This window comes from Varroa jacobsoni, unplaced genomic scaffold (genome assembly GCF_002532875.2).
Source record: "Varroa jacobsoni isolate VJ856 unplaced genomic scaffold, vjacob_1.0 scaffold_1290, whole genome shotgun sequence".
NCBI classification, from domain to species: domain Eukaryota; kingdom Metazoa; phylum Arthropoda; class Arachnida; order Mesostigmata; family Varroidae; genus Varroa; species Varroa jacobsoni.
The window spans coordinates 106,940-134,786 of record NW_019214192.1 but is presented as its reverse complement, the minus strand read 5'-3'; the positions used below and the strand labels follow the sequence as shown (position 1 = coordinate 134,786).

General features: G+C 39.8%; 1 protein-coding gene across 1 annotated transcript; it reads right to left on the bottom strand.

The window, feature by feature from the left end:
- Positions 1–54: 54 nt before the first annotated feature.
- Positions 55–27,270, bottom strand: LOC111268472 (phospholipid-transporting ATPase ABCA3). Its single transcript, XM_086971710.1, has 29 exons — positions 27,197–27,270; positions 23,364–23,434; positions 22,877–23,031; positions 22,292–22,397; positions 21,853–21,953; positions 20,831–20,959; positions 20,393–20,535; positions 20,009–20,135; positions 18,519–18,617; positions 17,852–17,990; positions 17,370–17,558; positions 12,930–13,547; positions 12,293–12,441; positions 10,806–10,880; positions 9,212–9,347; positions 8,799–8,893; positions 8,400–8,513; positions 8,181–8,292; positions 7,710–7,906; positions 5,282–5,564; positions 5,004–5,104; positions 4,431–4,584; positions 3,841–4,008; positions 3,237–3,449; positions 2,979–3,073; positions 2,664–2,829; positions 1,275–2,161; positions 924–1,115; positions 55–504 (listed from the first exon to the last, which is right to left on the bottom strand). Exons 1-29 carry the CDS (start codon positions 27,268–27,270, stop codon positions 484–486), a joined length of 5,109 nt encoding a protein of 1,702 aa, XP_086827836.1. The 3' UTR covers positions 55–483.
- Between the last annotated feature and the right edge of the window lie 577 nt (positions 27,271–27,847).

Here is a 27,847-nt window from a genome sequence, read left to right as displayed (position 1 = left end):
GAGAAGCCGGTGATTGATTCTTTTGATGTTTTATGGCAAGAATGGCAACGTGACTACTGTGCAATTAAAAAAATTTATTACATATATTCGATGCGTACGTACAACATTGTCGATAATTTGTGAAACGTTTCTTGCTACACACTTCAATAACAATAAAATGACGCTTGTATATATGAATCCTTATTTGTGATTCTTGCTGTTGCTTCTACTGACACACGTTCCACCAGACGTTAGTCCTGATAGAATGGATAGCACTCGCGGCGGTGCAAACTTCGCAAATTTGTCTCTATCAACGTCGCCCCGTCGTCCCCATTACATTTACGCCAATCTGTTTCTTTTTTCTCTTCTTCGTTATTCATCGCATGTTGCAAATACTACGAAGCTTGCCCGACAAACCTGAAACTAATTGTTGTCCTTGCCAAATCAATGTTTGTGACTGGTCAGACGGGACGTATAGGGCTAAGTCTTGATACGCCGCGTACCCTACAGCACCTTCGTCTTAAACTGAAACAGATTAACGAGAAGACTTCTGCTGATTAAGCTTATTCCCCATGGAAACTTCCAACAGGCTATTGTAATCATAATGACGATACTTGTGTATTATATAATAGATGTGGTTACATTTTGAGATTTCAGATTGACGCACATCGAAGGTTTACAGCAAATGTAACAGGAAACGCATGACTGAGTCAAGGCAAACATGAAATTAAATACATTCTGGCACTTCTTTTAAGCACACAACTTTCGGAACATGCTCTCTACTATAGTGTTCGAGGTTTTTCAAAAGGCTAAGTACCTTCCCCCTCTTATTTTTACCATGGCAGACCTTTACGCTTAAATGCAGCCAAATATTTGATAAATTGGCTCTCTGTCTCTGTCTGCCTGTGGCAAACTCTTTATGATGGATGAATAAGCAAAGTTACCTGCAGTGCATCACCCGCATCATCCGGGGCGTTACTTCGTTGGGTCTTTGTGAATGCAACGAAGATTTGCTCGAGGCTCGTGTCCGACACAACAACATCCTCAAAATCGAAACCCTCTTTTAACTCTTGCATCCGTTCGAATAGTACGCTCCAACGAAGGCTCGTATCCGTGATGTGGAAATGCAGCAAACACTATATATGAATAGAAACATCGACAGTATTTAAAGCTCTCCAATGATTTTTCCCCCTTTTTAGTTTATTGACACGTTATACAAGCTACATTGGGTAATGCCTTTGCACACATGATTAGTTTAATGAAGAAATGCTTGATCAGATAGCAAAGTTACTTGCCTGGTAGTTATCCTTAAGCTTATTTTCGCCGGGGAAGAGCTGATCCATTAAGGTGCAGACCTGAGGCACAACGATTGACTCGACGGCAGAAGGCTTCAACTTGATAAGGACCGTAAAGCCTTGGCCAAACTTTGCTTTGAGATGCTGCGGCGAACCGAGGCAACGGAAACTGCCATTGACCATAATCGCTAATCGAGAACATAACGCTTCACATTCTTCCATCGAATGCGACGTTAAAATCACAGCTGTGCCCAGGTCTCGCTGCGCTTTCATCAAAGTGGCCCAGATCTTACGGCGGGCCACCGGGTCAATACCAGCCGTTGGCTCGTCGAGAAACAGCACAGCGGGATTACCAATCATTGCTAAAGCAATAGAAAGCTTCCTCTTGGTTCCACCGCTGTACGTGTTCGTCGGCTTGTTCGCATGCGTGCCCAGATCCGCTAGGCCCACCATTTGATTTACGACTGACTCTGTCTGATCATATGATACGCCTCGAAGGACACAGAACAGTTCGAGCATTTCTCGACCCGACATATTGCCCAAAAGGGCGTCGAATTGTGGGCAATAACCGATATAACCTTGAAATCGGCGCAACGAATTGATCAGGTCGGCATCAACTACATATGCATTTCCTTCGCTTGTGACCAGGTCACCGGTTAACAAACCAAATGTTGTCGTTTTACCAGCTCCGTTGACGCCCAGTAAACCAAAACACTCGTGTGGATCGACACAAAACGAGATATTATCGACCGCCTTGAACCTTTCGAAGTATTTGGTCAACGCATGCGCAACTAGAGCGTAAGTACCTTGCCTGTCCTCCGAAACGACCAACTCGACTTTGCGGCGTTCAGCCACAACGTCAGCGTCTTCTTTGGTTCTTACCGATGCTGTAGGATCGAGAAAATCAACACCAAGAGAGACAAGACGACGACAATATCGTAATACTGAGAACTGTCAATTCCCGTGTGTTCTGCCAATAACTCCCGTTGCACAAAACACTATTGAAATTAAGCATTCCAGCGGGAATGTACGGATTAACTGATCATACACCTGAGGAATGTTTTAACGGAGGTCCTTTATGTGTACTAGTCAACGAAATAAGGAACTTCTAATGGATATTTTAACATCGTCCTAAATTTGCCTTTTGTCAACGTTTCGACCACCCGTCCATATTCATGATAAATTTCGTAATGTCAGCATCGCTCTCGTGTACTTTAACATCTACACACAACATCGGCAAATCTCGCTTTCGGTCATTTCGGCTGCAGCTCTATCCCGAATCCTCTTGTGTCGTATTTATTAAACTTAATACGTTTTTTTCTCCTCAGCAGTATCTTTATTAAGCCCAGTAGTTTTGAGCAAGAAGAGGCGTGCCAGGCCAAAACTTACCGAAACTTCGAAATCCTGCTTGTTTTCTGCCGATTGAATTTGAAGCCGAACGTAAAATTGTGTTCCATTTGAAAACATTCGCCGTTCTCCACCACCGCTGCGAGCTGGTCTCGATCAAAATGAACACTAGCAACGCAGTCAACCCCACTAGAAGCATAGCTATTAACTACCAGACAAAGAGTTTTCGTTCTTCAGTGGAGTTAAATACCCGTATATATATATATATATATATACACCCAGATGTTATGGGTATAACATTTGATATTTTAAATATTTATTGGGAATAGAAAATTATGCTTATACGTGAAATTGTACCTGGTAGCCTGCCCCGTTGCGAAGATCCAGTTGGAACGGACTCTCGTGTTTGTAGCAGAAACCCGAGGTTAGAACATCTCCATTAGCGTCGCATGCTGTCGGTCATGCGGAAAACATAATCGTTTCATGTCCTTTTGTCATGGCTTTTTCAATTAATAGCTATTATATATATGAAGTACGTCAACAAGGCAAATTTCACGAAGGTGCTGCTTTCTGTCCTACATACCCCATTTCATGGGAATCAGCTTAAACACTTACGGTGACAGCAAGCGCTGGCGATGTGCTTAAGTTCGACACAAACCGTGGCTCGTGTAACATTTGTGAGACCTTCACAGAAGCCCTTTGAGATAGCGTTGATGTGTACGTTAATAAAAGCCCACACGACGGCGAACGGCGGAATGTAGTTGCATAGGTGAATGGCCAGTTCGATATCCTCGATCCTGAAATCAAATGGGTTGCCCGGAAACATCGCTGTTTCCAGGTTTATCAAATAAAAAAAAAAACAGCCTATATTACGATTTTGTGCTTTTTTTTTCAAAAACAAAGACAAGCAATTTGTTGATTTTCGAAACGTCACTGCCTTTATTTTCAATCAGATGTTGACACTATTAGCTTAATCTACTGAACATTTTTGCGGCCCATTTACGAGAATGGAACGGAAAAATATCTTCTCGAAAAGCAAAATGAAAATGGATATTATTTTAGATAAACCCATCTTTTGACATTTTAAATGATGGCCGTAACCAGCAATTCATTATTTCAGCCTAAAATGAATGTTTAGGAATTGTGTTGTAAGGTCATTATGCGTGATAGGAAAATTTACGTTATTGTATAAGTAGCTTACGATGCTGATAAAACGTACCGATGAAATCCAACATGGCTATAAGTAAGACGATGATTCCACCGCTTATCGAGACTACACCAAGCATCGTTACAAAACCTGTTCCAGGCGCATGGAATAGGTGTGCAGACAGATACGCAATGGGAATCATTGTAAACCCATAGCCGCATAGCAATACCCATGTAGCGACTAAAAAAGAAAAAATGTTTCAAAATGTTTTTTTTCTAATTTTAGACGCATAAATCCACTAAGACTCTTCTTTGCTTTTTGTTTCAGGTGTTCCAAATTGAGATCTCACTATGATATCTCCTTCTAAGAAAGTCTACTTTCTTTAGGAAGTCTACTACTTCGAAATAAAATGCAGTATAGACTAACAATTTCGTTCGCAAATAAGTGTAGCACTATCAATCTATTTGGGAAATTAATCTAACCACGGTTCAACACGAGATATCTTGATCCGGGAGCATTTGTACAGTAAGGTGTATGACACGATATAGGTAGAGCTGCTTCCAGGTGAAAACCCAACGCTTGATAACTTCAACAAGGAAAAACGCTTTTCCATTTCGTTGGAAAAATAATAACTTAATAGTTTGTTAGCAGCTAACACTCACTCCATGTGTCGTTATATGATGTAAATGAGTTCCCAGGGTCGTACGTGACAAAGGCGACGACCATACAGGCTGCCGACAACATCATGATTAGGAAATCGAAGAAAAAGGACGACCCAAAGTAGATTATTCGGTGAATGCCAGACATCATTTGGACCTATCAATATTGAATCGGCAAACAAGACAAAATAGAAAAAAAAAAAATAAGGCAAATACAAACGACACTACATACACCTACGCAGCAAGCTTTCGTGCGTGCGGGTTCAACGTACCTAGTTGTCGATAGCCAAGCTGGAGGACCTAGCGCTGATTTAAAGTTTAGCTGTTTCAGAATAAGCGCGATTTAATGTAGGCGTAGATTCATCATAAACGGTACCGAACAACGTGCCCTGGGAATGTTTCAACCATTGAAATGCGTCTAACCCTTAAACCCGCTCACATTGTATACCTACTACTACTACTACTACCTTTCTGAAAACGCTAACAATAGGCTTAGAAATAAGCAAGCTATATCTCAGTTCAGTACACGAAGTTCAACACATAATAATGGTAATACGCGGCACAACAAAAACCCACCAATTTTGCTTTGGACACACATTCTTCAATCGGGAAGAAGATCAAAGAAGAGGTGAGACAAGCGGTTGCCAACGAAATTGGAAAGAACGACGCAAAACGAACTGAAAGAAGACGCGCAAAAAACTAAACATTTCACTACGGAATATTAAAGCCACCGATCGTAATAGAAAACAACTATTCGATTCTATTACTATAGCAGTCGAATCAATGAAACATTTCAACGGTATAGTCGCCGTGATTACCCTACTAAAGGAATTGTGTGTACCATTACCGCTTACCCAGTACTAGCAACAGAATATTGCCTTCTTCAAACGGTTGACCCAATGGTTGATTGCGAACATTCACTGACACCTTTTGCCTTTGTGGCATATTGGCCAATCGCTGATTTAGGACTGCCGTCTGCCAGCTAGCGAGCGTTGCTCCTCCGATATGGAGTTTTTCCCCGTTAAACCAAAGGATCGTTTCGTTGGACAGCTTCGGGTCCGAGCTAACTCCCATAGACCAGCACTCCTTGTAAAATGAAAGATCGTTGCCGGCTGGAAATAAAAATATGAAAAGTTTAACTACTTTTTCTAGAAAATATTTTCAATCGAATAATGGTGGATACAAGAGTTTCACATACATCCGAAGACACGGGTTATGATTTGATTTTTTTTTTTCTATTGACCGTTGTCTACCCTTTGTGGCTTTATGCCAACCACTCTTCCATGCTATTGTTCGCTGTTGTCTTCATTTGGATGAAGTTAGTTTCCATATAGCTAGTGTCAGAATACATTTCTCAATTATGTCAAAGTGAAACTCACCCTGCTGAAGCAAATAGGAATCTATGTCAATATTACTTGGAATCCGATGTATTTGAAGTGCGTTGTCTTGCAAGATGGAGGTTATCATATTTATCGAGGGGCTAGTTTCCTGTACAAAGCTCTGCTTAGGTCTGCTAGTCAACAACGAGTTGAACGTGTAGTTCAGTACCTGTATTGTTAATAAAAAAAAAAAAAACAGCTCAGTTAAATCGTTCGACAGAAAATTTGCTTCTACTCTTTGTCATACCTAATTGTCCTTGTTAAGTTTAGACAACTCAGGGTAAAAGTTTGGTTGGCATATTTCAACATGTTTGCCGAATCATGTAACGCTACGATTTTTCTGTGTTTTAACAAAAGGACCTAGATTCGAGATTATCTAGGAGATATTATATATATATAATAAGAAATACCGCGTAAGCTGTTACCCCATGGTACCCTCACTCACTCAACAGTGGTGCTAGCGCAAGCTGAGCCGTTGTGCCGCAGACGTAACTTTTTTTAAATATTCAAGCCTACTAATGTCACAGCTTGAGGATCATACGAATGAATGATTCTCACTAATTTGGTGTTATACATTATTTAAATCTTAATTAATAATAATAAATAATAGTGTTAATAAAAGACTTTTCAAGCTAAAAAAAATTCCATTGAGCACATGATTATATAGTGTTCCCCCAGAATTAAGAAGAAAAATTTACCATTGAGGCTTTTAATGCAAATGCTGTTGGCAGCTTGCTCTGTTTAAATAGTTTACTGTGAGATTCGCCTGCCATTATCGCAGAAATTTAATTATATAATACGTATCTTTCCATGCCATCAATTATCAGCGAGTTTCAACAGATCGTTTTAACAAAACTAGCATCTACATAATGAAATTAACTATAGAGCAAATAGTCGAGGCACTAGTTTAAACTCGTACGACCTCTTGAACAGTTGTTAACTTGAGCTATACAAAAAGTATTCCTAATACTTTTCCTAATACGATTTCCTAAATCGTCGAGGTAAACTTGGACACAGGAAAACAAAAAAAAAACATAAATCAAGAGTGAATATCTATGAAAATAAACCATTTTAATTAGACGAATCGCATACCTCGGAATACTTATCGGAATACTTACGATATCCTTTATTACTTCAGAATTCGTAACTTCACATGGGTAACTTACTTTATATTGCACGTTCATACATGCATCTTCACACTTGTGTACATAACTATATATCACCGGTGTTTTTTTATGAATGGCAATCAAAATGCATGTGGTCTTCTTCTAATGGTCCAACTAAATCCTCACCGTTCGCTCACCGTTCCAGCGGTATTTCTGTGCCAACTTTACTAATGGCCGACCACTGTCCTGTAATCGTTCAAGCATCCCTTAGACTGACGCATTCTTATCAACTGCTCAGTGATTATTGATCGTCAATTTTCCAAGTAATGCCTAACAAGCGCATGCATTAAATGTTTTAGTATTGGCTTAACGAAACGCCGCTTTATATAACGAGCTCCCAAGACGATACAAAATCAGTGTGAGGGTCGCCTCTAATGTTTCTGGATTTAGCGACCAAAAATGTTTCCGGCTCACCATTTCAGGACTGGGTGTTGGAAACAACTTTGGATTCAATCGTATTCGGCAAGTGCGGCCCAACTGAACCAATCGAATGCGGGACCCTATAGCTACAAATACTTAACGTGTAGGTACTCCCAAGCTCGTACATCGTACATACAATAATTATAGTACACAAACATAGCAAACTGGGACACAGCTAGTTACCTACCATCTGTGTTTTCCAACGATTAAAGCATCGGAACGAATATCAATGTCCACCCGATGTACATGCGCCATAAACACTTACTCGCAGATAAGCATTATCAATTCGAGCAATGTGGTGAAACTGTTGGTCTTACCTCGTCTTCGAGATCGGCCGCCAGTAACCGGTTATTGAGGAAACAGAACATTATCGCAAGGACAGAAGGCAGCACCAGCAGGAAGACAAACATATACCATTGTCGTCGAATAACGTGGACTCGTTTGAGGAACAATACGCGAAACTGACCCAACCATAAAGGCCATCCAAAAGTTCTATTGAACTGAGGGAACCGATCTGCGGAACGGTAAAAGGCAACGTCCATAAACAGGTCTACACTTTAGAGAGAAACACGGGTGCACATGTGTGATAGATTTCAACAAAGCTTAACAAAAATCGTAAACGTGACACTAACAAAGTTAGAAGCAATTTAGGTTCACCTAGGATTTCCTTTTTCTTAATTGCAATGCCATGTGACAACCGCGCACTATCAGTGGATAGTAAACATAGTTGCCTTAAGAGCATTAAAACAAAAAATAAACCCAAGTGAGGAAGCAAAAGAGGATTCTACCAAATCTCGTCGCGGAATGGCTGTTTGATGCATCTTCGTGTCCCTGATCAAGCTCGCCGACGCGAAGGAAGACATCTTCCATCGTCGTTACGGAAACGCCAAAACTGGCAATCTGCAACCGAGACGACTTGTTTAACTCTAGGGCAGAAAAATAGGTTAGGGTAATTTTTCAAGTAAACGTTTCAAGGTAAAAGCTATTAGTTTAGCATACGCGCTTACCTTAAGGTTGTCTTTATTTTCTTCGATGTATCGGAAGAGTTTTACTAGGTGCGCCGTTTCAGGAAATGCAACATTAACGCAGAATTCTAATCCAAGGTCGGACGTTAAATAAACCTATTCGGGAAAGTGATAGAGGTGTGGCACATTTGTATATACTACGTGACAAGCATCTGTTTATCTCGTCCACGGACAAGCTGTGGCACGAACGTGCGAAGTTATCATTGTAGGAGCTTATGAGCAACTATCACGACACCAAATAGGCTGTTACTCAAGAGAAAAGATACAAATAGTTTAGACAATTCTCTCTTGTTTGTTTACGTTTTCTAAGATAGTAGAATATTGTCTTGTTAAATGCGTAGAGATCTATGAATTAGTAAGCACGCAAAAGTGAGAGTTTACCGGATTATCTCTGAGAAAATCCTTCATGGTTCCCACGACTTTTTCGACATCGGTTTCTGAACTAGCTTTAGCGCAGCGTATATTGTAACCCGTCTCTGGAACCAATCCGTGCAAAAACCATACCATTTGAATTATCTACTTTTAATTATGGATTGACGGCTATTTAAGGTTTTGTCTTTTTTTACTATGGTAATATATATTACAATAATCATGTAATTTCAAGCTGTCCACAGGAACGCAATCGTTTTATGTCTGAGAAAAAAAGTTCGCCTCATACAGGATCGCCCATTTTCTATCCTTATGAAAAACTCTTCAGTAAAGCGTTGTTTGGGCAAAGCGTCCGAACTCTGAATAACTGTGTTTCAAGGAAATGGTTTCAACAACAGCTAACTAATGGCACAACCACATCTTACCAAATTTCTTCTTTAGGAACATCGGTGACCCAGCGCATTTAAGCTTGCCACTTGAAAGAAAAGCTATTCGATCACCTAATACATCAGCCTCTTCCATGTAATGGGTGGTCAATAGAACTGTTCGGCTGCGACGCGCCTGAAAATTAACGAAGGCCATACACTCAGTTAAGCGCAACGGAGAGTCCTGCCGTGCGCGCCTACCGCTTGCCGCTGTTACCTGTTAAGAGTATCATGTAATCGGCTTTCTATCTGCTACTATTTTTTCTACTAAAGTTTTCGAAACTTTAAACCACAGTCCATGCCTAACAGAATCGGGTAACTGAACATTTTCTTTAAGGCCCTTTTTTAGGACGATGTCTCCCATTGTAACAAGCTCCGCGCGAGTTTCGTCGCTTTCTTGGAAGCCAAATGCCACCTTTACGTCCTTCGATAATGATTTCGTAGTAATCCCGTAGTAATGCTTAGAGAAAGCTGGGGACTACTGACAAGTACAGTCTATGGCTTATTTACCGTTCTATATACAAACGTCTAATTTGTAGACTACTGCATGTTTTTTGCTCACGACGTCTTAAGCAAACCAGTAGCTTTTTGTCGATCAATCGTCCGAGAAATACGCCGCGTCTCGGACTTCCTCGTTCGATGTTTTTCTGCTATATGACATCGATGAGCCCTGGGTGTGCCGCCCCACTCAATGGTTCGGTTATTATTTTGATAAAAATTTGCAAGGCCGACTGCAGAATAGCCGATGTTACATAGTGACAGCCCCTGGTGCAGAACCAACATGACCTCATTGGCGGACAACATGATCTGCTGCGCTAATTACTAGCGAATCGCGTCTTGATGTTAAAAGACAGAGGGCCCAACCACATCTAGTTCTTTACTGTTTATCACATCAAAAGAAAAAATTTTCTTGAAAAAAAATATATGCTGCCAGAATTCTGTCGACAAGGGCATATGTTCTCGTGATGGTGCTTAGTGAAGTTAGGGACACTCAATGAGGTAGTTCGAGCTCGAAACTGAGCGTAAGCACGAATTCAGCCGCCTGAAGCAGTTGTCCTGGCTGTAGAACTCAAAGAAAGAATTTTTGTTCAAAAAAAAAAAGAAGACAAAAAGAAAGTCTTTTTTCAGAGATACTAAGATAGTATTGAGATACCTGAGCTTGGCTCAGTAAACTATTTCTAAAACCTTCGTTCGATTTTCCCTGGCTTCCTCGGACAACAACCGTATGCTTTGCTTTCACCGTGACCCATTAATTTTAGATTATTTTTTTATATTTTATTATTTTTTTTCATGTATTATATATAAAAATAGACCTAGTCCAATTTGTGAAAGCTTTCGGCAGTTCCCAGGGAGGGATCTTTATCAGTTTAGGTTGACGGAACAACTTATGTCTTAACAAGCGGTCTTCATCTTATTCTTGACAAATCTGGTCCATACTAAGGATATTTAAGCGGTTATAATATTTTTTCCTACTTTTTTAAAATACAACTTAAACATTTTACTAAGAAGCGTAACAAATCACCCTATAAACCAAACCCAGTTGACATGATAGTAAAGTAAATCCTAACAAAGGAAACCTTGTATTGTACTTTACTTCTTGTAAAATTGTCCAGACGTCGCGTCGCGCCTGGGGATCCATGCCAGCTGTCGGCTCGTCTAGTACAAGGATCTGAAATTTAAGTTACGGTTGTTAATATAGCCCACTGTAGAATGGATGAGTTACTCTTGTAGCCATCGTTGGTTATTTAGGATGGCCATCTAAACAATTAAATTTAAGTGAGAATCAGTGTGTTCTTCTACTTTATACAAATTATCGATTTCCGGGCATCCCGAACCTCGAAAATCGTATATACTATTATATGTATATATCTCAACAAGCGTAAAGGCAATTACAATAAAAAAAAAACACATTTAAAATTAGTATTAATTGTGCATGAAATGAAATAGTGACTCTGCGTAGCAAATACGTTATATTTACAAGTAAATTGAAGTTTACACAATTTAACTGTTCCCTTTTCTTAGACGTGCGTGTGTATGAAATCAAAATCCATGTACATAATACATATAAATCGATTTACTATCAATTTTAGAAAGTGGAATACCACTTTATACCACGTTATATACCACTTGCGAGTGTATATAACTGTACAACAGTTATGACTGGCTGTCGCGGCGATGTTTCCCGAAATCGGGCATCTACTGTATCAAATTAACCAGAAACTTCACAAAAGAAATGTTGAAGTTTCTTTCTTTGAACATAATATATATTAGAGTGTTCCCATATTCTCGGTGGAGTTCCCAACGGGCGCGAACCTTTTGCAGCGGGTGGAGGGGGGCGCCATCCTTGTACGAATTAACATTCACCTACAATGAAGCTGTTCAGGATCCCATACTACTACTACTACCCATATGCCCTTCTGCCGTTACAATTATGCACGACGCTTACTTAGGTATAAATTTGATCTCCTTTCCCTTCCAGAAAGACCAAGTTAGCGTCTGAGATTAATGCTATGCATAAAATACATTTCCTTTCCGCATTTATTTGATTTGTTAGCTTGGATTAATTATGTAACTCAGTGACTGGTTATTTCCGTCAAGACAATCTCGATTCAGACTAGCATAAACGTTCTGAGTTTCTCGGACTAAAGCATATCGGATCGGGTCAGTCGGATTTCGTGTAGTCTGGTAATGCGTCAAGCAATTAACTGTCTTTTGTTAAGCCCTCATCGTTTCCAAGCTATACTAGTATAGAGCCCTAAACAATACTAAGACAGTCTTTAGTTTGAACAGGGAGCAATCCAGTCATACTATTTGCGGTACTATTTACTTTTTCGCTTAGCTTTCGCCTTCGCTTGAGCCCAGCATTCAGTTTGATAAAAAAAAAAAAAAAAAAAGATCATGTCTAATCAGCTTTTGTTCAAGCCAAGGTCAGCACAGAAGTTAATGAAAAAATTAGAGTGTGTACAACACAACTTCAGTGTCAGTGTCTTTTCACTTAATTAAGTTTATTAGGACTTCCGCACAACCTACCCAATTAGAGATTTACACGTATGCATCTCCTAATTAAAATATTCAACTTACATCGCTTCCACCGATCATGGCGTTTGCCATACAGAGCTTCCTCTTCATTCCGCCAGAAAGATGACGGGCCTGTACATGTCTTTGAGGCAACAGAGCAAACTTCATCAACAGCATCTCAATTTCTGTCGTTGTTTCCTTTTCATTTGCACCTTTCGGAAAAATAAAAGTTAAATTTTATTTATAGGACAATAGTTTTTTTTTTTTTAAATATTGCTTCCTAAGGGTGAGCAAATTATGACTGTAAAGAGGCATTTTTGACTTGCATTAGCTTTGTTATAGTTTGCTGTAATGTCTATATCAACGTTCATTTACGATAAAGTAATACGTACAGATAGTTTAGGCTTATATTTACAAAATACAAAAAAAAAAACGATAGGGAGATTTCTACCAATCTAGCTGATACGGAAACGTTATGTGAGGGCCTAAAGGACACTGAAGGAACTAATAAACACTAAGCAAGGAGTCGAATTTAGCCTGATCATAAGAGTCAACTAAAGATCTTGCATCACACATTGATACCACCAGATTCAAACAATAAGATTTTATAATTGAGAAATAAGCGAAATATTGCTTCTGCCGTCCATGAAATTTTTGTTCCAATAAGAACTATACTATTGCTCAATGTACGATCGACTACCTTTGATTAAGGCAAAAAATTTTAGATGCTCTTCAACGGTAAGGTCGTTGAATAGAACGTTGTGCTGGGGACAGAACCCCACGCCTCGACGCGCCTTAGCCGTATCTGTACGCACACTGTGACCATTGATGTACATTTCGCCGGCAGTGGGAAGAAATAATCCTGTAAGTATGTTCATTGTTGTTGTTTTGCCGGCGCCATTATGACCGAGAATCACTGTGATCTGGTTACGGTACAAATCAAGCGATAAATGATCAATGGCCTTTTTTTGCGACGCGTCGAACCGATGAGAGATGTCGCGCAAGACTATGACAGGATGCCCAATATTGACCGGAGGCGACTCAAACATCGCAGCTTGACTATTTTGGGCTTTGCTTGTCGAGCTTGTGGTCTTGGAGCTGTCAAAGGAACTTGATTGAGGACACCAATAGGAGCGTTGAAATACAAATAGTGGATGTTTAGGTATGCCAAGTTGCCACGGAATGACGGCATCGAGGTAGAAGATCAAGATTGCGAAGATGATCCAAGATAGTAACATCATGCCCATGATGTCCAGTAGTGAGCAGTTATCACCTGCTTGTGCAATCATTCGCACGTTTTTCCAGTGAGCGCCGATACCTGGAATACAACCAAAACAATCAAAGCGATCTATTCCCTTATTTGCTTGATTCGATGAAGTTTCTCACCTTAAGAAGCAGCGTCTCCCTTACAAAGACACTAAAACGCTCTTCAATTAGAGAGACTCGGAAAGCCGAAGCAGCAGAATTCAATAGGTTAACAAAAGAAAACACATTTCACTGGCCATTCAGTCGTCGGAGTTTAACAGCCCTTTCCAAAAATTGTATACCCAGAGACATGGCTTTCTGCCTTAGGATAAAAGCAGTACCTACAATAGAATAAATACAAAGCAAAACAAAGCGAAAAACAAGCCAAGACAATGGCTTCTAAAACCATCTGACCATCCTGCTAGTTCAGACATGTTTGTCGGAATCAAGAAGTTATTCAATTAAAGGAAAAAAATACAAACCTAAAGAACACCTGCTTGACAAATACTGCACCGGTGTCAGTGCCAACATGCACCTAGCACCGCACTTCCGTAACTATGTCAAAAAAGAGCAAACGGTTATCATTGTCTCTTATTTTCGTAAATAGCGTGGCTGGATAACGATTAGATGAAGCGATTGGATGAATATAAAAATCTATACAAAACTGTTGTTTAACTAATGAAGGGTCGGTTACTTTGGCTTCTGGTACCATACGGCATGAAAATTCTCAGAGATGGAATGCTAAATGTTCTAAACATTTCTAAGTAGTAGCGCACAGATCTCCGGGCGGACCCTTCCCATCTTAAAGAGACCAACTAGTTTGCATAATCTTATAGGCAAAGTCTGAAAAAAAAAATTGGGGTTCTTCCAAAAATGTTCGCTACCAAATTTTGTCAAATTCGTCTCTAATTTGAGTCCGTTAGCTTCAACAGCTGGTTTCAGTGACGGCGCACAGAGCTACGCTCTTTGTCATGGTTCAGAAATTTTGTAAGCTCTATTTTTCAGCATCTGATAGCTTGAATATAAACCGTTTATTTTGTGCTTCAATTTGGACTCATTGACCCAACGCTAATTCTTATTAGTGATCACGTAAATGTTAATAATTCACTCTTACTGGTAACTGGTAGTTGACTGGTAGTCAACAACACGATATCACAATATGAGCAAGTATTCATCATATTAAGTTATGAGTCAACACGACGATTTAAATTACTGAAACTGGTTTGCCAGGTGCCATAAAGGTGGCACAGAAGGACACCGAGCGAAACGCATGCGAAGCACTAGAATGTATCGTCAAGTCAATGGAAACCCGGTTTTTTGCAAAGCCTATGGTGGAAGCCAGGCACGGCAAAGCTGATCACAACACGTCTGTTTAGTTCTCGTTCGTTTCTACTCGTTCCCCATCAAACCCTATGTAAAGAAATCGCTATCGATCTCCGCAAATTTTTACTCATTTGCTAATGGTTTTGTTGCCGCGAGCTCAAAGCAACGCCGCAGGACAGCAGGGGCAGATTGGCTAGGACATGAGCAGAACAATTTCGGGTCTCTATGTGTAGTCCCGGTGATTTTTTGAGACAGGAAACTTTAGGCGATTCAAGTATTCAAGGTTTCCTATTGTAAAATCCCCAGATGAGGCGTATCTCATACCTTGTGATCGGAGCTACTTCAAGGTCGAGAAAATAGAGCATTTGCAAGGAAGGAACGATGAAACAATTTGATCTCCCACGCGATCAGCACTGCCTTCCTACCGTCCACTCAGAAGAGTAACTACATAAAACAACGTTACTACATCAAGAGGCGATTTTGCGACGCATAAGGTATCAATGGCCGCTATCCTGTTTTTCCTTTCGTTTGGGTTACGGTTAATTTTAGATCTGTGTGGACTATCGTGTGGAGACTAGGTAGAGTTTAGTACACTCGAAACCTCTTCAGCTCGTATATCACTAAATCGTCAGCGTAAAAAATAACTGAATGAATTTCTCGGTCCTATCATTTGCGCGGGAGAGAAGCCCCTCAAGCAAGAAAAGGGTAAAAGTAACCCCTATAAAACCTATATATATCTATATATAAAAACCTCTCTTCGTTATAGATGGTTGGTTAATCTGTCCTCCTGAATAATTGCAGCGAAAAGGTTAGGTACATTTATCGAGATACCTGTTTCAGCCACCGTGAGTCTTATTTTTTTTTGTTCTTGTTTGATTTTGTTGTTGGCCACTAAGTTGAAAGCTGCCCTAAAGTTAACGAACACCGCATATCGCTTTCAAAGCCATCAAAATCCTCCACGCTGTTTCTGTGGAGCGTTCCCTCTTTAACCTGTACTGCGCCTTTCAATTAGTTATCCAGTAAGTTAGCTGGTAAGCCGGAAAGAAGTTTATGACAAATACTATTCCTTGCTGTTTTTTATAATAAGAACGACGTGGTTAGGTGGCCATTTTCATTAAGAATTTTTTCGCTGCTGGGAGTGGTCACGAAAGCCCTCGTCTGCGCCTTGAGCGTTTCCGTTGTAACTTCGATCGTGTACCTCACTGTGCAAGAAATTTGATGCAAACATAATCACTGCTAGTCCTCTTGTGTATGCGACACATGCGCATATTAGACTGTTGCAAGCGAACCCGGCTTTTGATCTCACTGAGCTGGAATGATGGTTTTGTAATATGTAGTCAATTGCTGTACCAACAGTTGTTTTTTGTGTTTTCTTCAAAAACTCGATATAACAGAGTGTATCGATTGTTTCGTTTTACGGCGATTACTACAGATGCCCCTAATGTCCATTGCAAGTACTGCCATTACATTACGTCTGAACCTGTTTGACACTGCACGGAATCGGAACCCGATTTCTCTCCATAGAACCATGCCTAACCTATGCATAGTCAGTTTTTTTTTTAATAAAAAACTTTTTTTTTATAAAAAGTCCCGTAAATTGTACGTCGAATACATCGAACGCATTCACGGGGGACCTGCTCTTCCTCAATTTCGGAATTTTAGTTCTGGAAGACGTTACATGTGAAAGGCCTGTTTTGGCTGACAGAACCTCAACAGCAGAACACCCAAGCTCTTGTCTTCGTGAGAAACATCTGGCCACCTCCTCGCTAGGCTTCAGCACTCCAATGTCCGATCTTTCGATATGTTCACGATTAACTTACTGTGCTTTTCTTGTCTTCATAATTCTTTATCGAAGATTTCTACAGCACTGTGATTTTCGAGGAACGTAAGCTTAATCATTGTTTAAAGAGCATTTTGAGATTTTTTTTTTTAACTAACTTCGCCTAGAGAAAGCTCACTTATAGTTTTTAGAAGCAAATTTTTGTCTGCTAGCGATACGTAGTTTAAAGGCTATTCAATTCCGGAAATCCGCCGGATTCGTTTATAGTAGCCTGGTCATGGTTAGTGGCCTGCTCGGAACATGGTAGGCAAAGTCTTCCTTTAGGCTCGACGTCATCGCCTCTTATAAATATTCATGTCGATATAACTCTACAGAACTTCAGCTCATAATGACTACTTTCTACTTTTTATACATATGCATATATGTCTTCCTATTGTAATTGATTGTTCTATATCTCAAGCATTTACCTAAAATAGGATGTAACAGAACAAAGAACTGTGCCCGATGCATAGACAATCGTTATGAGCTGCAGTTCTGTAGAGTTATATTGATACTTCTTAATTCTAATCAATTACTTTGCACTTTTTAGACAGATGTTTGGAATAAAAGGTGGTCAGTTGTGGCCGGAAGAAATATACGCATATATATGCTGCTGCTGCTATTTATACGGCGACTTGGAAAGCGAGATCTTCGGTTAACAGAGACCAGAGCTTGTACTTTAACGACACACATTTGCATTATTGCATAGTTCTAGCATAGGCTAAAGGAAATGATGATTTGTATTATATTAACCTGCTCGCTCCCAAAAGCTGATTATTTTGAAGGCCCAATAGAGGCCACAGGTTGGCAGAAATGATGTGTACATCTTCTTTTCCGCGCTGAGCGATCCGTAGAAGTTTCGTCCCGGTGGATCAAGAAAACTAGACGCGGTTACAATCGACGCGACCCATGCTAACAGCGCAATGATTGCACCAAGTATTGCTGTAAATCGACAACGGCATATTTACTCTACATGCAAGTATCCTCTCACAGATAATAGGTAATTATAATACACGATAGGTTCGAGCCTTGATCCTGTTTTTTTAAGTTCTCTAACTTCCTTTATGGTGTTGATGTGTCAAGTTGCGCTTGAAATGCTTACCTAAATACCTAAAAAAGCACTCAGTTCTTTATTGGTTTGCTAGTTACGTTGCAATGGAATATATCAAACAATGCATTGTTGCTATTATAGAATAACCACTGAACAATTAGCGAAGGGGTAATACGGGACTCACGTGAGTTAACGAGAACGCTAATGAAAAGGTTTTGAAGAATAGTTCCAATACCGAACAGAACCAGCACAGCTAAAACGAGCGAACGATCCGAGTGGGGTAAGACGGATATGTCGAATGAGTCAAAAAAACAGAATACTGCCTGCACGAAGTAGAGAGGAACACATCGTAAATACGACTAAAAATGCTAGAACACGGTACTATCGATATGTTATCGTATCGTGGACTAATTAAATGTTCCCATATTTTCTCTCATTGATAGGAACGAATTATAGGTTAGCACGTCCTTTATTTATCATAGAATTTCATTTCCTTGGTAAATAGGGACACCGCGCTCAGGGGCACAGTTAGCACAAAAAATAGTTCTATTGTTTTTTCTTTGTAGAAATCTCTTTAGTTAAGTTTAACGTTAGTAAGTTTGTTTGTTTGTTTGATACTAGCTAGTTAGAACATTAGTCACGCCATCTTCAACATCCCGGACAGAATGTTCACACGGCTCCCCAAACTGCGCAACATCTCAACCCGGATAATCTATTTACCTTGACAAGGACCATCGATTTCCAAAAGACTCTCCATCTGGCATTTCTCTTTCTTTACAAACGATAACGAATATTTGTTAGTAACTTTCTAAGTCTTCTGGATGGTCAAATGCCATATACTGTGCACGTACCAAGGTCATCAGTATAATGATGCCAACTGAGACACAGCCGATACAAAAAAGATTAGTCCAGTAGACAAGGTCCGACATGCCCATCATACGCAGCAGCTCCTACAATTATCACAAGAACAAGAAAGACGATAGGAACGTTCAGCGATATGTAGTAAACAAAACGATAATGAAAAGGCATTAGGAAGGAAACGTTAGGCGATCTTGCAAGACTAATCCATGCTATGACGTCATCGACGGATGTCAGCCTACTGGCCCTTAAATACTAAAGGTTCTGGGCAAAGAAACTAGGGATTTCAGGTTCAAATTTCGTGATGCTGCATGTATGTGCATACATCTCCTACATAACGTGAACCTGCATACCCTATTCCCTTACGTTTCGAGTTTTACGTCCCGTACAGCCGTTAGGCACTTCATCAAACGGCTGTCTGATGTGGTGAGTCTGACCGCTTACTGGGTTACATATTTGCCTTCTAACCTTTAGGTGCTAGCAGCCAGCTAGCCGCCTGGTTACGTACCTAACGGCGATTCCAGGCATAATTCGAAACAGGACAGTATTGCTTTGTTTAAACTGTAAACTTCCGCACTTACGGTACTTTACCCAAAGTATCATAAGTGTGGAAAGCAAGACGTTGAAACAAAAAAAATCTAAACATCTACAGAAGGATTCGTAGTTCAACAAAACATAGTTCAAAGGACAACAGAATTGCAAGAAGGTTAAGCGCGGAATAAACGTTTACCATGAGACTAGCGCTTATGCCTACGGGTGTCCGCTAAGCCAGCCTTTTTTCGGACTAAATACTGTAAGAAGCAACTCAAAGAATGGCTTCACTCTTTTACTATTATTCTGTTATTTTTTCTATTTCTGCCTATTTTGCTTTTAATGTTCATCGACACAAGCAGTGGCCGGTGATATGCTGACATGTTAGAAATGACGAATAGAGACAGAACCGGAAATTAATCACCACCAGCAGTCGCTCAAACAAAAAAATTATATAAGTTATTACAAAATTATTATAAATTACAATAATAATAATACGGACAGTACTAACAAGTACTATAACACAAGTTCAACTTCTCCATTTTAAACTGAAACTACACACATCGTTGTCCACGCTTGACTTTGCTCGAGCTCTCTTGGGCTATCTAATCTCAAAAACAGCCAGCCAGCCCGAAACAATTCTTAGTGAACATTTGTATTAATTAGGTGATACCGAACAAGGTTTTAGTTTCCGTCCATGGACATTTTCATAAATTAACTTCGACTTTAACTTCGGCTTCAACTGACTTTGTTGCTGTGAAAGGATAAAATGTCGAATATATCTTTTGTTATCTCCTTTTCACTCACGACTTAATCCGATTCCGTAATTGTTGACCAAAGAATTGTCAAAGAGGCAAAAAACCAAATCGTACGTAACGCGCAACTACTTAGGCTCTTGTCCAACAAAAATCTACATTTTCCTGAACAATCTCATTTTGTGTCTGTCACTTACCCGTATACGACTATGTTTGTCCTGAATTATTTGTAACGTAAAGAAGAGCACGAACAAAATACACCCAAACGAAATCATCGAAGGCACAAACGTGATAACGCTTAAAAATGTATCATCTTTTAGATACCTGAACGAAATCACATAAAAAAAAATTAGCGCTAGAGTTAGGTTGAGAGTGACAAGCCAGACATGACGAAGATAATTAAGAAGCTCTCAAACATCTCTGAGTGTTATGTTAAATTATAGCCATAGATGACACTGGATATTGAGATTTTTTTTAGATGATTATTATCAAATATTATAAATACTATCGTACTAGGCATTACAATTCCATGCAAGACAATGTTCACGTTTTGCAGAAAAAAATCGTAGCTCTGCACGCACCTCGGGGTAGGAAACGGTTTCATTTTTGGATTGTACGGCAGCCAGTCGGCAGATACTTCAATACCGGAGTGCTTGTGAAGATTATAGAACTCAAGATGTTTATCGAACAGAGCGTTCATGCTGGGAAAGAGAAGATACCTTTCCTGGAAGATAAACCAAGAAGCGACAACATTCTGAGCTCTCTTGCATTTTTCTACAGCCATTTGTTTACTTCACTATTTTATGCCGAAGTAATCCAAGCCCTCTACGATATATGATACCGACTAATAAATAAGTGGAAAACAAAGTTGAAAAAATGTTGAATTTCCGTGATAAGTGCTTACTTTGTATGACATTTTTCCCAAATGTGATATGATGATGACTGCTTTTTTTCCCTGCGTATCAGCTAAATTTCTATTCAGAAATAAGCATCTAAGGACCCTCTTTGGTCGCGTTTACCTCAAAGCTAATATGCTTGCTTCTCGGGCCCCCGCCCGGTGGATCCGGGTTAAATTTCCTTCCAGTGTTAAAATGCCACCTGCTTGAATTAAAGCGGAACATGTATCCCAGCAGGCCTGGATTATCACCCTAAAACAGCAGTAACGTACCGATATTGAGTACCACGTTTCACTGTAACTTATGGCGACTCATGTTAGCGATACGACGACAGAAGTCAAATGCTTCGTAAAACATGTGGATGATTTAGGACCCACTGCAGAAAAAGATTAGTTCTGTGCTTCGATCAGTACGCGAAACTTCTGTAGCTCTTTATTGCTATATCAAGTTCTATAACAGGACTATACCGAAATCCTGGAAGAAAACTCAGTCGTAGTCAATTCTTATTTGGACTAATCAAACATGAAGAGCATTTTAAGAAGGACTAGTCAAGTTAAACTCTTTCCCTGTTTATAATAACTTTCACAGAAGTTGTTATTGCAAAAAAAAAAAAAACAATTCACAAATGTTAGATGAAGCTCCCCCTAAAATGGTCACTATTTCGTAATTTGACGTAAATTTACTTGATCCGTTTAATAACTATCACATTGTTTTTTCTTCAACAACGCTTAAAATCAAGTTCATTAAAAAGAAACCACGGACCATTTTGTCGCACTTCTTTTGAAAGTTCGAACACCGTACAATGTGCACGCTAGACTTGTTTCAGAAATCATCGATGAACAACCTAAATGTAATTAAAAAGTAACGGGTCCAGTTTGATCCTTTATATCAATTTTAAGAAAACACTTATTTGTATTTAATTTAAAGGATCAAACCGGATCCATCACTGATATGCTTTTTTTAAAGACTTCACACAAGCCACAGGTCTACCTATGCACATACATACTAATATTGCTTCATGATCGTGATTTATAAAATATAATAATAACAAATAAAAAAGAATAATAATGAAGAACCACAGGAAAAAAACGTTTCTTATTGTGGAAGCACTCGTGTTGATCAATTAAAAGAAAGAGGTCACTCACTTTGGCCGTATCTTCGTCAAATATGATGGCGAGATCAAGGGACACGTTTATACTTAACAAGTAGTCATCGAGCTCCTCTACGGTTTCGAAAGGTGTGATCACTGAAGAGGCCGAAATAACAAATGTCTTTATCAGAATTGAAGTGTATGATAGATCTTTCAAAGCCATGTATAGGCTCGACTGCGCTACGTCTGAATTTGGCAATTAGTCGATTTTTTCACATTTAATAACGGAAATTATTTTGAACAATTGAGAAGTGTGTTTTCATACCACAGATCCGAATTTACAATTAGCTCAATGAAGTTCCTTTACATGTTTAGTCAAAGATATTGAAAACAAGGCTTAAGTTTTAGTAGTAATAAGCAGCAACCGGTACTTAACCTGTTTTTTTGTGTTATTATCGTTATTCAAAAGGTGACGTTCAGGGTGGCCATCTTACCTCTGGAACTATTCGCCTTAAGGTAAATCTTCATCAGTGAGTCCGTGTAGGTCGTCCGAGGGGCATAGGCTACCCGACCACAGTCCACCTTCAGAACTTGCTGTATCTAATCCCCATGTGCATTGAGCATTACATCGTTACATACAAACACACATGAAAAACGGCTCTGCGACTTCAAAATCATCGTTAAGAGCGAACGCGTCTAAGATTCAATAGCGAGGATACAGGCGTTACTTATGAAAGGAGTCAACCAGTGGACTCATCGGCATAATCTAGCATAAATAAACAATATTCTGCACCAATTACGAAACCGCCAACTGATACACTGTTCCATATAAATAATTGGCATGAAAAAAAGAACGTTAGCTTTGATATATCTATGAGAGGAAATCTAAGCACTCGTTGTAGGCAATTTTCGTTCTCATTCTTTCATTTTTTTGTTCGTTTGTTAGCTGTCCCAGATGTAGAACAACAGTGATGAGAGATGGTATCTTTGTTATATTTATTTTTTGCACACTTCTCAGTGATCTAAGCAAACCCAATTTCAACTAAATACTAGCCGCTTTAGAAAAAATAAGCTTATACCTGAGTCTCCTCTGTTGGCGCTCTGGTAAAGCGGTGAAAGTAGATATCTTCACTAGAAAAAGGACCAAGTGTACTGTACGTGTTAGGTCCACTCCACATTAGTACTAGGCCTTCATGTCCGGTATCAACTTTCGATTGCAGATAAACGATGACCCCTAACGAAAAATTCGCACAGGTGTATTTCTAAGATAACTGGGCACATAAACAGGAATTAGCTTTCGCAGACACTTTGGCATATTCTTGGAAATACAAATAACTATAATACTGCCCAATAAACCTTTTTTTTTTTATTATGGAAGTGGAAAAGCCATCTTTTCACCTATCAGAAACGCAGGCAGGATTAACTCAGTAGCCGACCGAATGTAGTGCCGCTTCCATTTTCGAATTATAAAGTCTTTTCGGAAAAGTGCGCTGAACTGACGGCACAAATTTCTTAGACCTTCATTTCCGCATGGAACTGCGGATGATGGCAATTTCACAGACGGACCGTCGCCCGCGCCGTCAATGGTTTCAACGTACATCGGCTTCCCACCTGCGCTGGCTTGCTCATGCAGAAGCCTGTAGAAAACAAAACCAATGTTACAACATCATAGAATTACAATATATGTTGAAAACTTCGTGATGAAAAGTTCGTCATCGGATTCAAGCTTTCTTCGCAACGCTTGTTTATAGCGGCTGGCTTACAGGGGTCGGTGCGACCTCATTAAAGATCACTAGGAACTTCCGTCGAACTGGTAGTCATAAAAACAAAAGCCTTCGTGGATATTTGTTTTGACCTACGAATAGTTATGTCCAGTTGCGGCATTGGGTCCAGCTGCTCGTGTTCAACTCATTACAGAGTGAAAATGAAAAAAGTTTTTCGTGTTGTACTGTCGTTGGCGAATGTTATTCAAATGTGTGTATATGGTATCATAGTGTCTCCGTTGGCAGTCCCGTCCATAAAATAGACTGACCACGCAATGGCAAAGTAATTAATTCACGTGGCACAGAAGAATGATTTACATCGAGCTCGCAACGTATCTACCGTTACCCATCGAAAATATTAATATGCACCATCATGCGCCCAAGCAACGAAAAAAAAAACAGGGTATATTCTAAAAACCCAATTGTATCGTGAACGTTCAGTAGAACTGCGGCCTGGTAAGAATGTTTACTCATTACCTCAAAAAATTATATTTTCAAAATATGGACGTCTACTGAAGCCACTTGGCTTGAATACCGACAACTGCAATTTGTCCTACGGCCTTGAACAGCATTTCAAATGTAACTTGCACATCCCAAATTTGCGTGTTGTCCTTCGAATACAAAGATTTTTACGTCTATTTACGGCAAACGGCCGCCGCGCTACATTATAGTTAGTATTCAACTTTCCTGCGACTTCTCTTCGGAGAGCTGTTCGTTGATAAAATACCATTTATTTGCCTAAATTGCCTCTCTCCCTGATTTCTGACCGCTTGCGGTATGTACATGAGAGATAAGCTCTTATAGAAACAAAAAAAACACTTGTCACATAACTATATATAGCCCCTGGCCCGACCGATGCACTTAATAAAATGTTCTTTTTTTTCAAAAGGCAGAAGATTTTGTAAACCTTGTCATCATCTAGTCCGACTTCGAGACGCACTACACTGAAACAAAAGTTTGGTAAGTGTTATATATATAAAAGGTAAGTATCCCCATTCGATAAGACTTTTTCGCATACGAATCCAGGTAACTATAATATTCCATGTCTAATATTTTGACAATTTGGCACTACCTTATGACAGTGGATCATGTCATTTGAATGGATAACATAATGTAGATATATGTATCATACTACGGAATGAGACATTTGAATAATTATAAGAGAGCATTCAAGAGAAGCTTGGAAGAACCGTCGTAACAACGACAAGTTGACGATTTGATGTATTCTTACAAAAAACGTTTTGAGAATAACAAATAGGTGGGAAGCCTTGGAGGACGGCAGATCTGCAAAAGTTGACACATGAAGTTCAACACATGCAGCAGGTGATCTGGACAATATAATCTAAAATACTCATATGCACCCATTTGAATAAATTTGTAAAATAATCAGAGTATCCTATTCTTTTGAATAGAACTTTGCTCAATCTGTCCCAGACTCTACAGTTACAACTACCCGACCAATCGAGAGTTCCTGTACCATTTCGTTAGGCACATTTTAGGCCGCTGATTAGGTACTGGTCGTAAGCCTTGCGCAGATCTGGCTGTTGACTGATATTGAACTAGATATTGATAGACATAACGAACCTGCCGCTCGATTGAAGAGGGTTGTTGTTCTCCGCTATTTGCTATAGTTATACGCAAACTCTTCTTATTGTGCTAAGAGGTCGACAAAATCGAAGCTACCTTGGGCATATTTCAACCGAAGATGTTAGTGGTTGCAATAACTACGACAAATAAGGAGTCTGGTATTTGGGTACGGAGTATTACAAGAGTAGAAATCATGAAAATGAACAGGAAATGGACTTTCCAGACCCAGATAAACAATGCCCGACCCCGGCGATCGATAACCTCGGAGCTTGATCAAGCGAACATTTGTACTCGGTTCATCGATCATCACTAGCAAAAAGGTGCCCGTCGACGTACCAATAATAAGCTTGACACAGTTCCCATAGCAACCATAGCCTTCCACGCATAGCCCAGCCGTTCGCTTATCTATTGTATAGTCATTCTAAACACAGTACTGTGTTTAGAATGACTATGCACCGGTTTCCTGATTCGAGTAAGTATATAGCTCACGAGGGAGCGCAAGCACTTTTTTTGCCTAGACAACAACCTACACCACTGTTGGCTGTCTTTCGAAACGTGTCTGCCTAATGCCTGCTTGTCTTAATCAATATGACGATTAAGTCTTCTGCTATAAGAAACCATTAGAATGAATTGAACGCTGGACGAACATTCGAAGGAACCGTTTACTAGACTTATATATATAGTATTGAATAAATCACAACAAGCCTACCTCCGACCAAAATGTTTAATAATTAAAACGGCGTTTGGCGCGATATCTCGTTCCTACGCAAGAGAACAATACAAGCTATGAATATAAGTGACATGTACCGTTAAGGCTACTAACAATCAAGGTTCGGAGCTAAGCCCCGACTGAACTCCATTGTTGAATATAACGGTACGGTTAATGTTCAAAAAAATTCCTGCTCTTAACTTGTTTTCAATCCAGCTTACAACTTCCCATTGCATAGCAACAGCATCGCCATAATGGTTACCACTGAACGTAAACTGTCCGAAAACCAATTGTATTCGTTCATTCATTATACGTCCGCTCTTGCGGTTGTTCGACGCTCGTTAGGTGTTTTTCTTGTCACCGTTAGCCCGTTTTGATTCTACTTTGAAATGGGAAGTCCTGCCAACTACCGACATCAGCAGATCGTTTGCTGAATTCTCGACTCCATTTTTAAGACAAGCACCTATAATCCTATAATCTGTACATTCTCCCCATCGAAGAAAGCATCAAAAAAAAAAAAAAAAAACTGCGTCCAGACTGGTAAAATCAGTGCCAAATATACAATTTTGTACCTTAGAGAAGCGTCGATTTCGAAGTAGAGTACACCAGAAAGTATGCTATTATAGGGTACAGTTGTCTGGTTATGTTTTTTTGACCATTGATAATGTACTGCGCAATAAAAACAATTTCCATGTTCGGCTTCAGCGTCGAATACGCCCATTTATTCCACCCAATTTTGTACTGTACTATGAAAGCACCTTCCTCGTTTCCATTTATCGATTTGTCCTTACACTTACTTATCACCTATGCGTTTTAGCGGTCTGAATTCGCATCAGTAAGCTGTTTTGCAAAACAAGAGTTCTATATCGTGTAAGATGAATTGCTAATAATCTGTGCCCGTCATATACCTCCGTTTCGTGACCAGACAGCTTAGCAATGGTAAAACCACGCAATTGTCACGTAAACACTGCCAACTGGTTTTTACAACTTGAACTTCGCCACGTTTTTTGCCCTGTCAACTTTATCTCACCAAGTATGCCTAACAAGCCGAATCCTACTACACAAAACTAAGCCTGTCTAGGCTCGGATTCAAACCCAGACTATCGCGTCTTCGACAAATTTATTAGGCAAACGCATTCAGTGATAACGCGTCACACCATAACAGAGACGCGGAATCCACCTACGTAATTATCATATATGTATGATTAGCAAGTAACTTGCGGATCAAATATTAGTCAGGAAAGACGCCATTGAAATAGTCTTCTTACGTTTTATAACTTCGATTAAGCGTACATCTAATATGCACTTTCGTAAGAGAAAAACGAAACCAACTCACTAACCAAGCCTGTCGATGAGGTGAGTGCCGGTGCCGAAGAGAGGGTTCAATAGCATTATCTTTATGTTTGAGTTCCATCTTGTAAAAACGACCTTGATACTCACGAAGTTTTTCTCTTGAACACAAAAACGACTGAAGCCTTGCTTATCGTGTACTGCCTTTGCAGACGAAGCGGTCACGCCGCACTTTTTAAAAATTACGAACATATACAGACAGATCACTCCGAATTGGATCCGCACGACGGACACACTGGCGGTTACGTTTCCTGCAAATCGCTCTACGCTGGTATCCAACTCCGCGAAAGCTAAACGCTGTTTTTAGGTTTTTCTAGTGTATTTCACAGTGCTTGTCATTCACTGTGTAGCAGCTATAACTGATAAGGATTAGCTTTTTCATTAAGGGTTATAGATGCAGAAATTTGACTGAAAGTCTAAGCGATTGAAGTTCCACTCGCTTAACAAGAGTTACGCCGTTCCTAGCTCACAGAAGACAGTCGACGTTTTCCGTGCTGCCTAACTTGCCATTGCAGGCTGGTCAGGCAGACCGGATATTGGTGAAAGATTCTTTGCTGTCATTAGGGCACCATATTCAGGTTTATTTTTACTCGATTCGAGACCAACTGTGACAAGGGGCACGCTGCGTCCACCTTACCTGT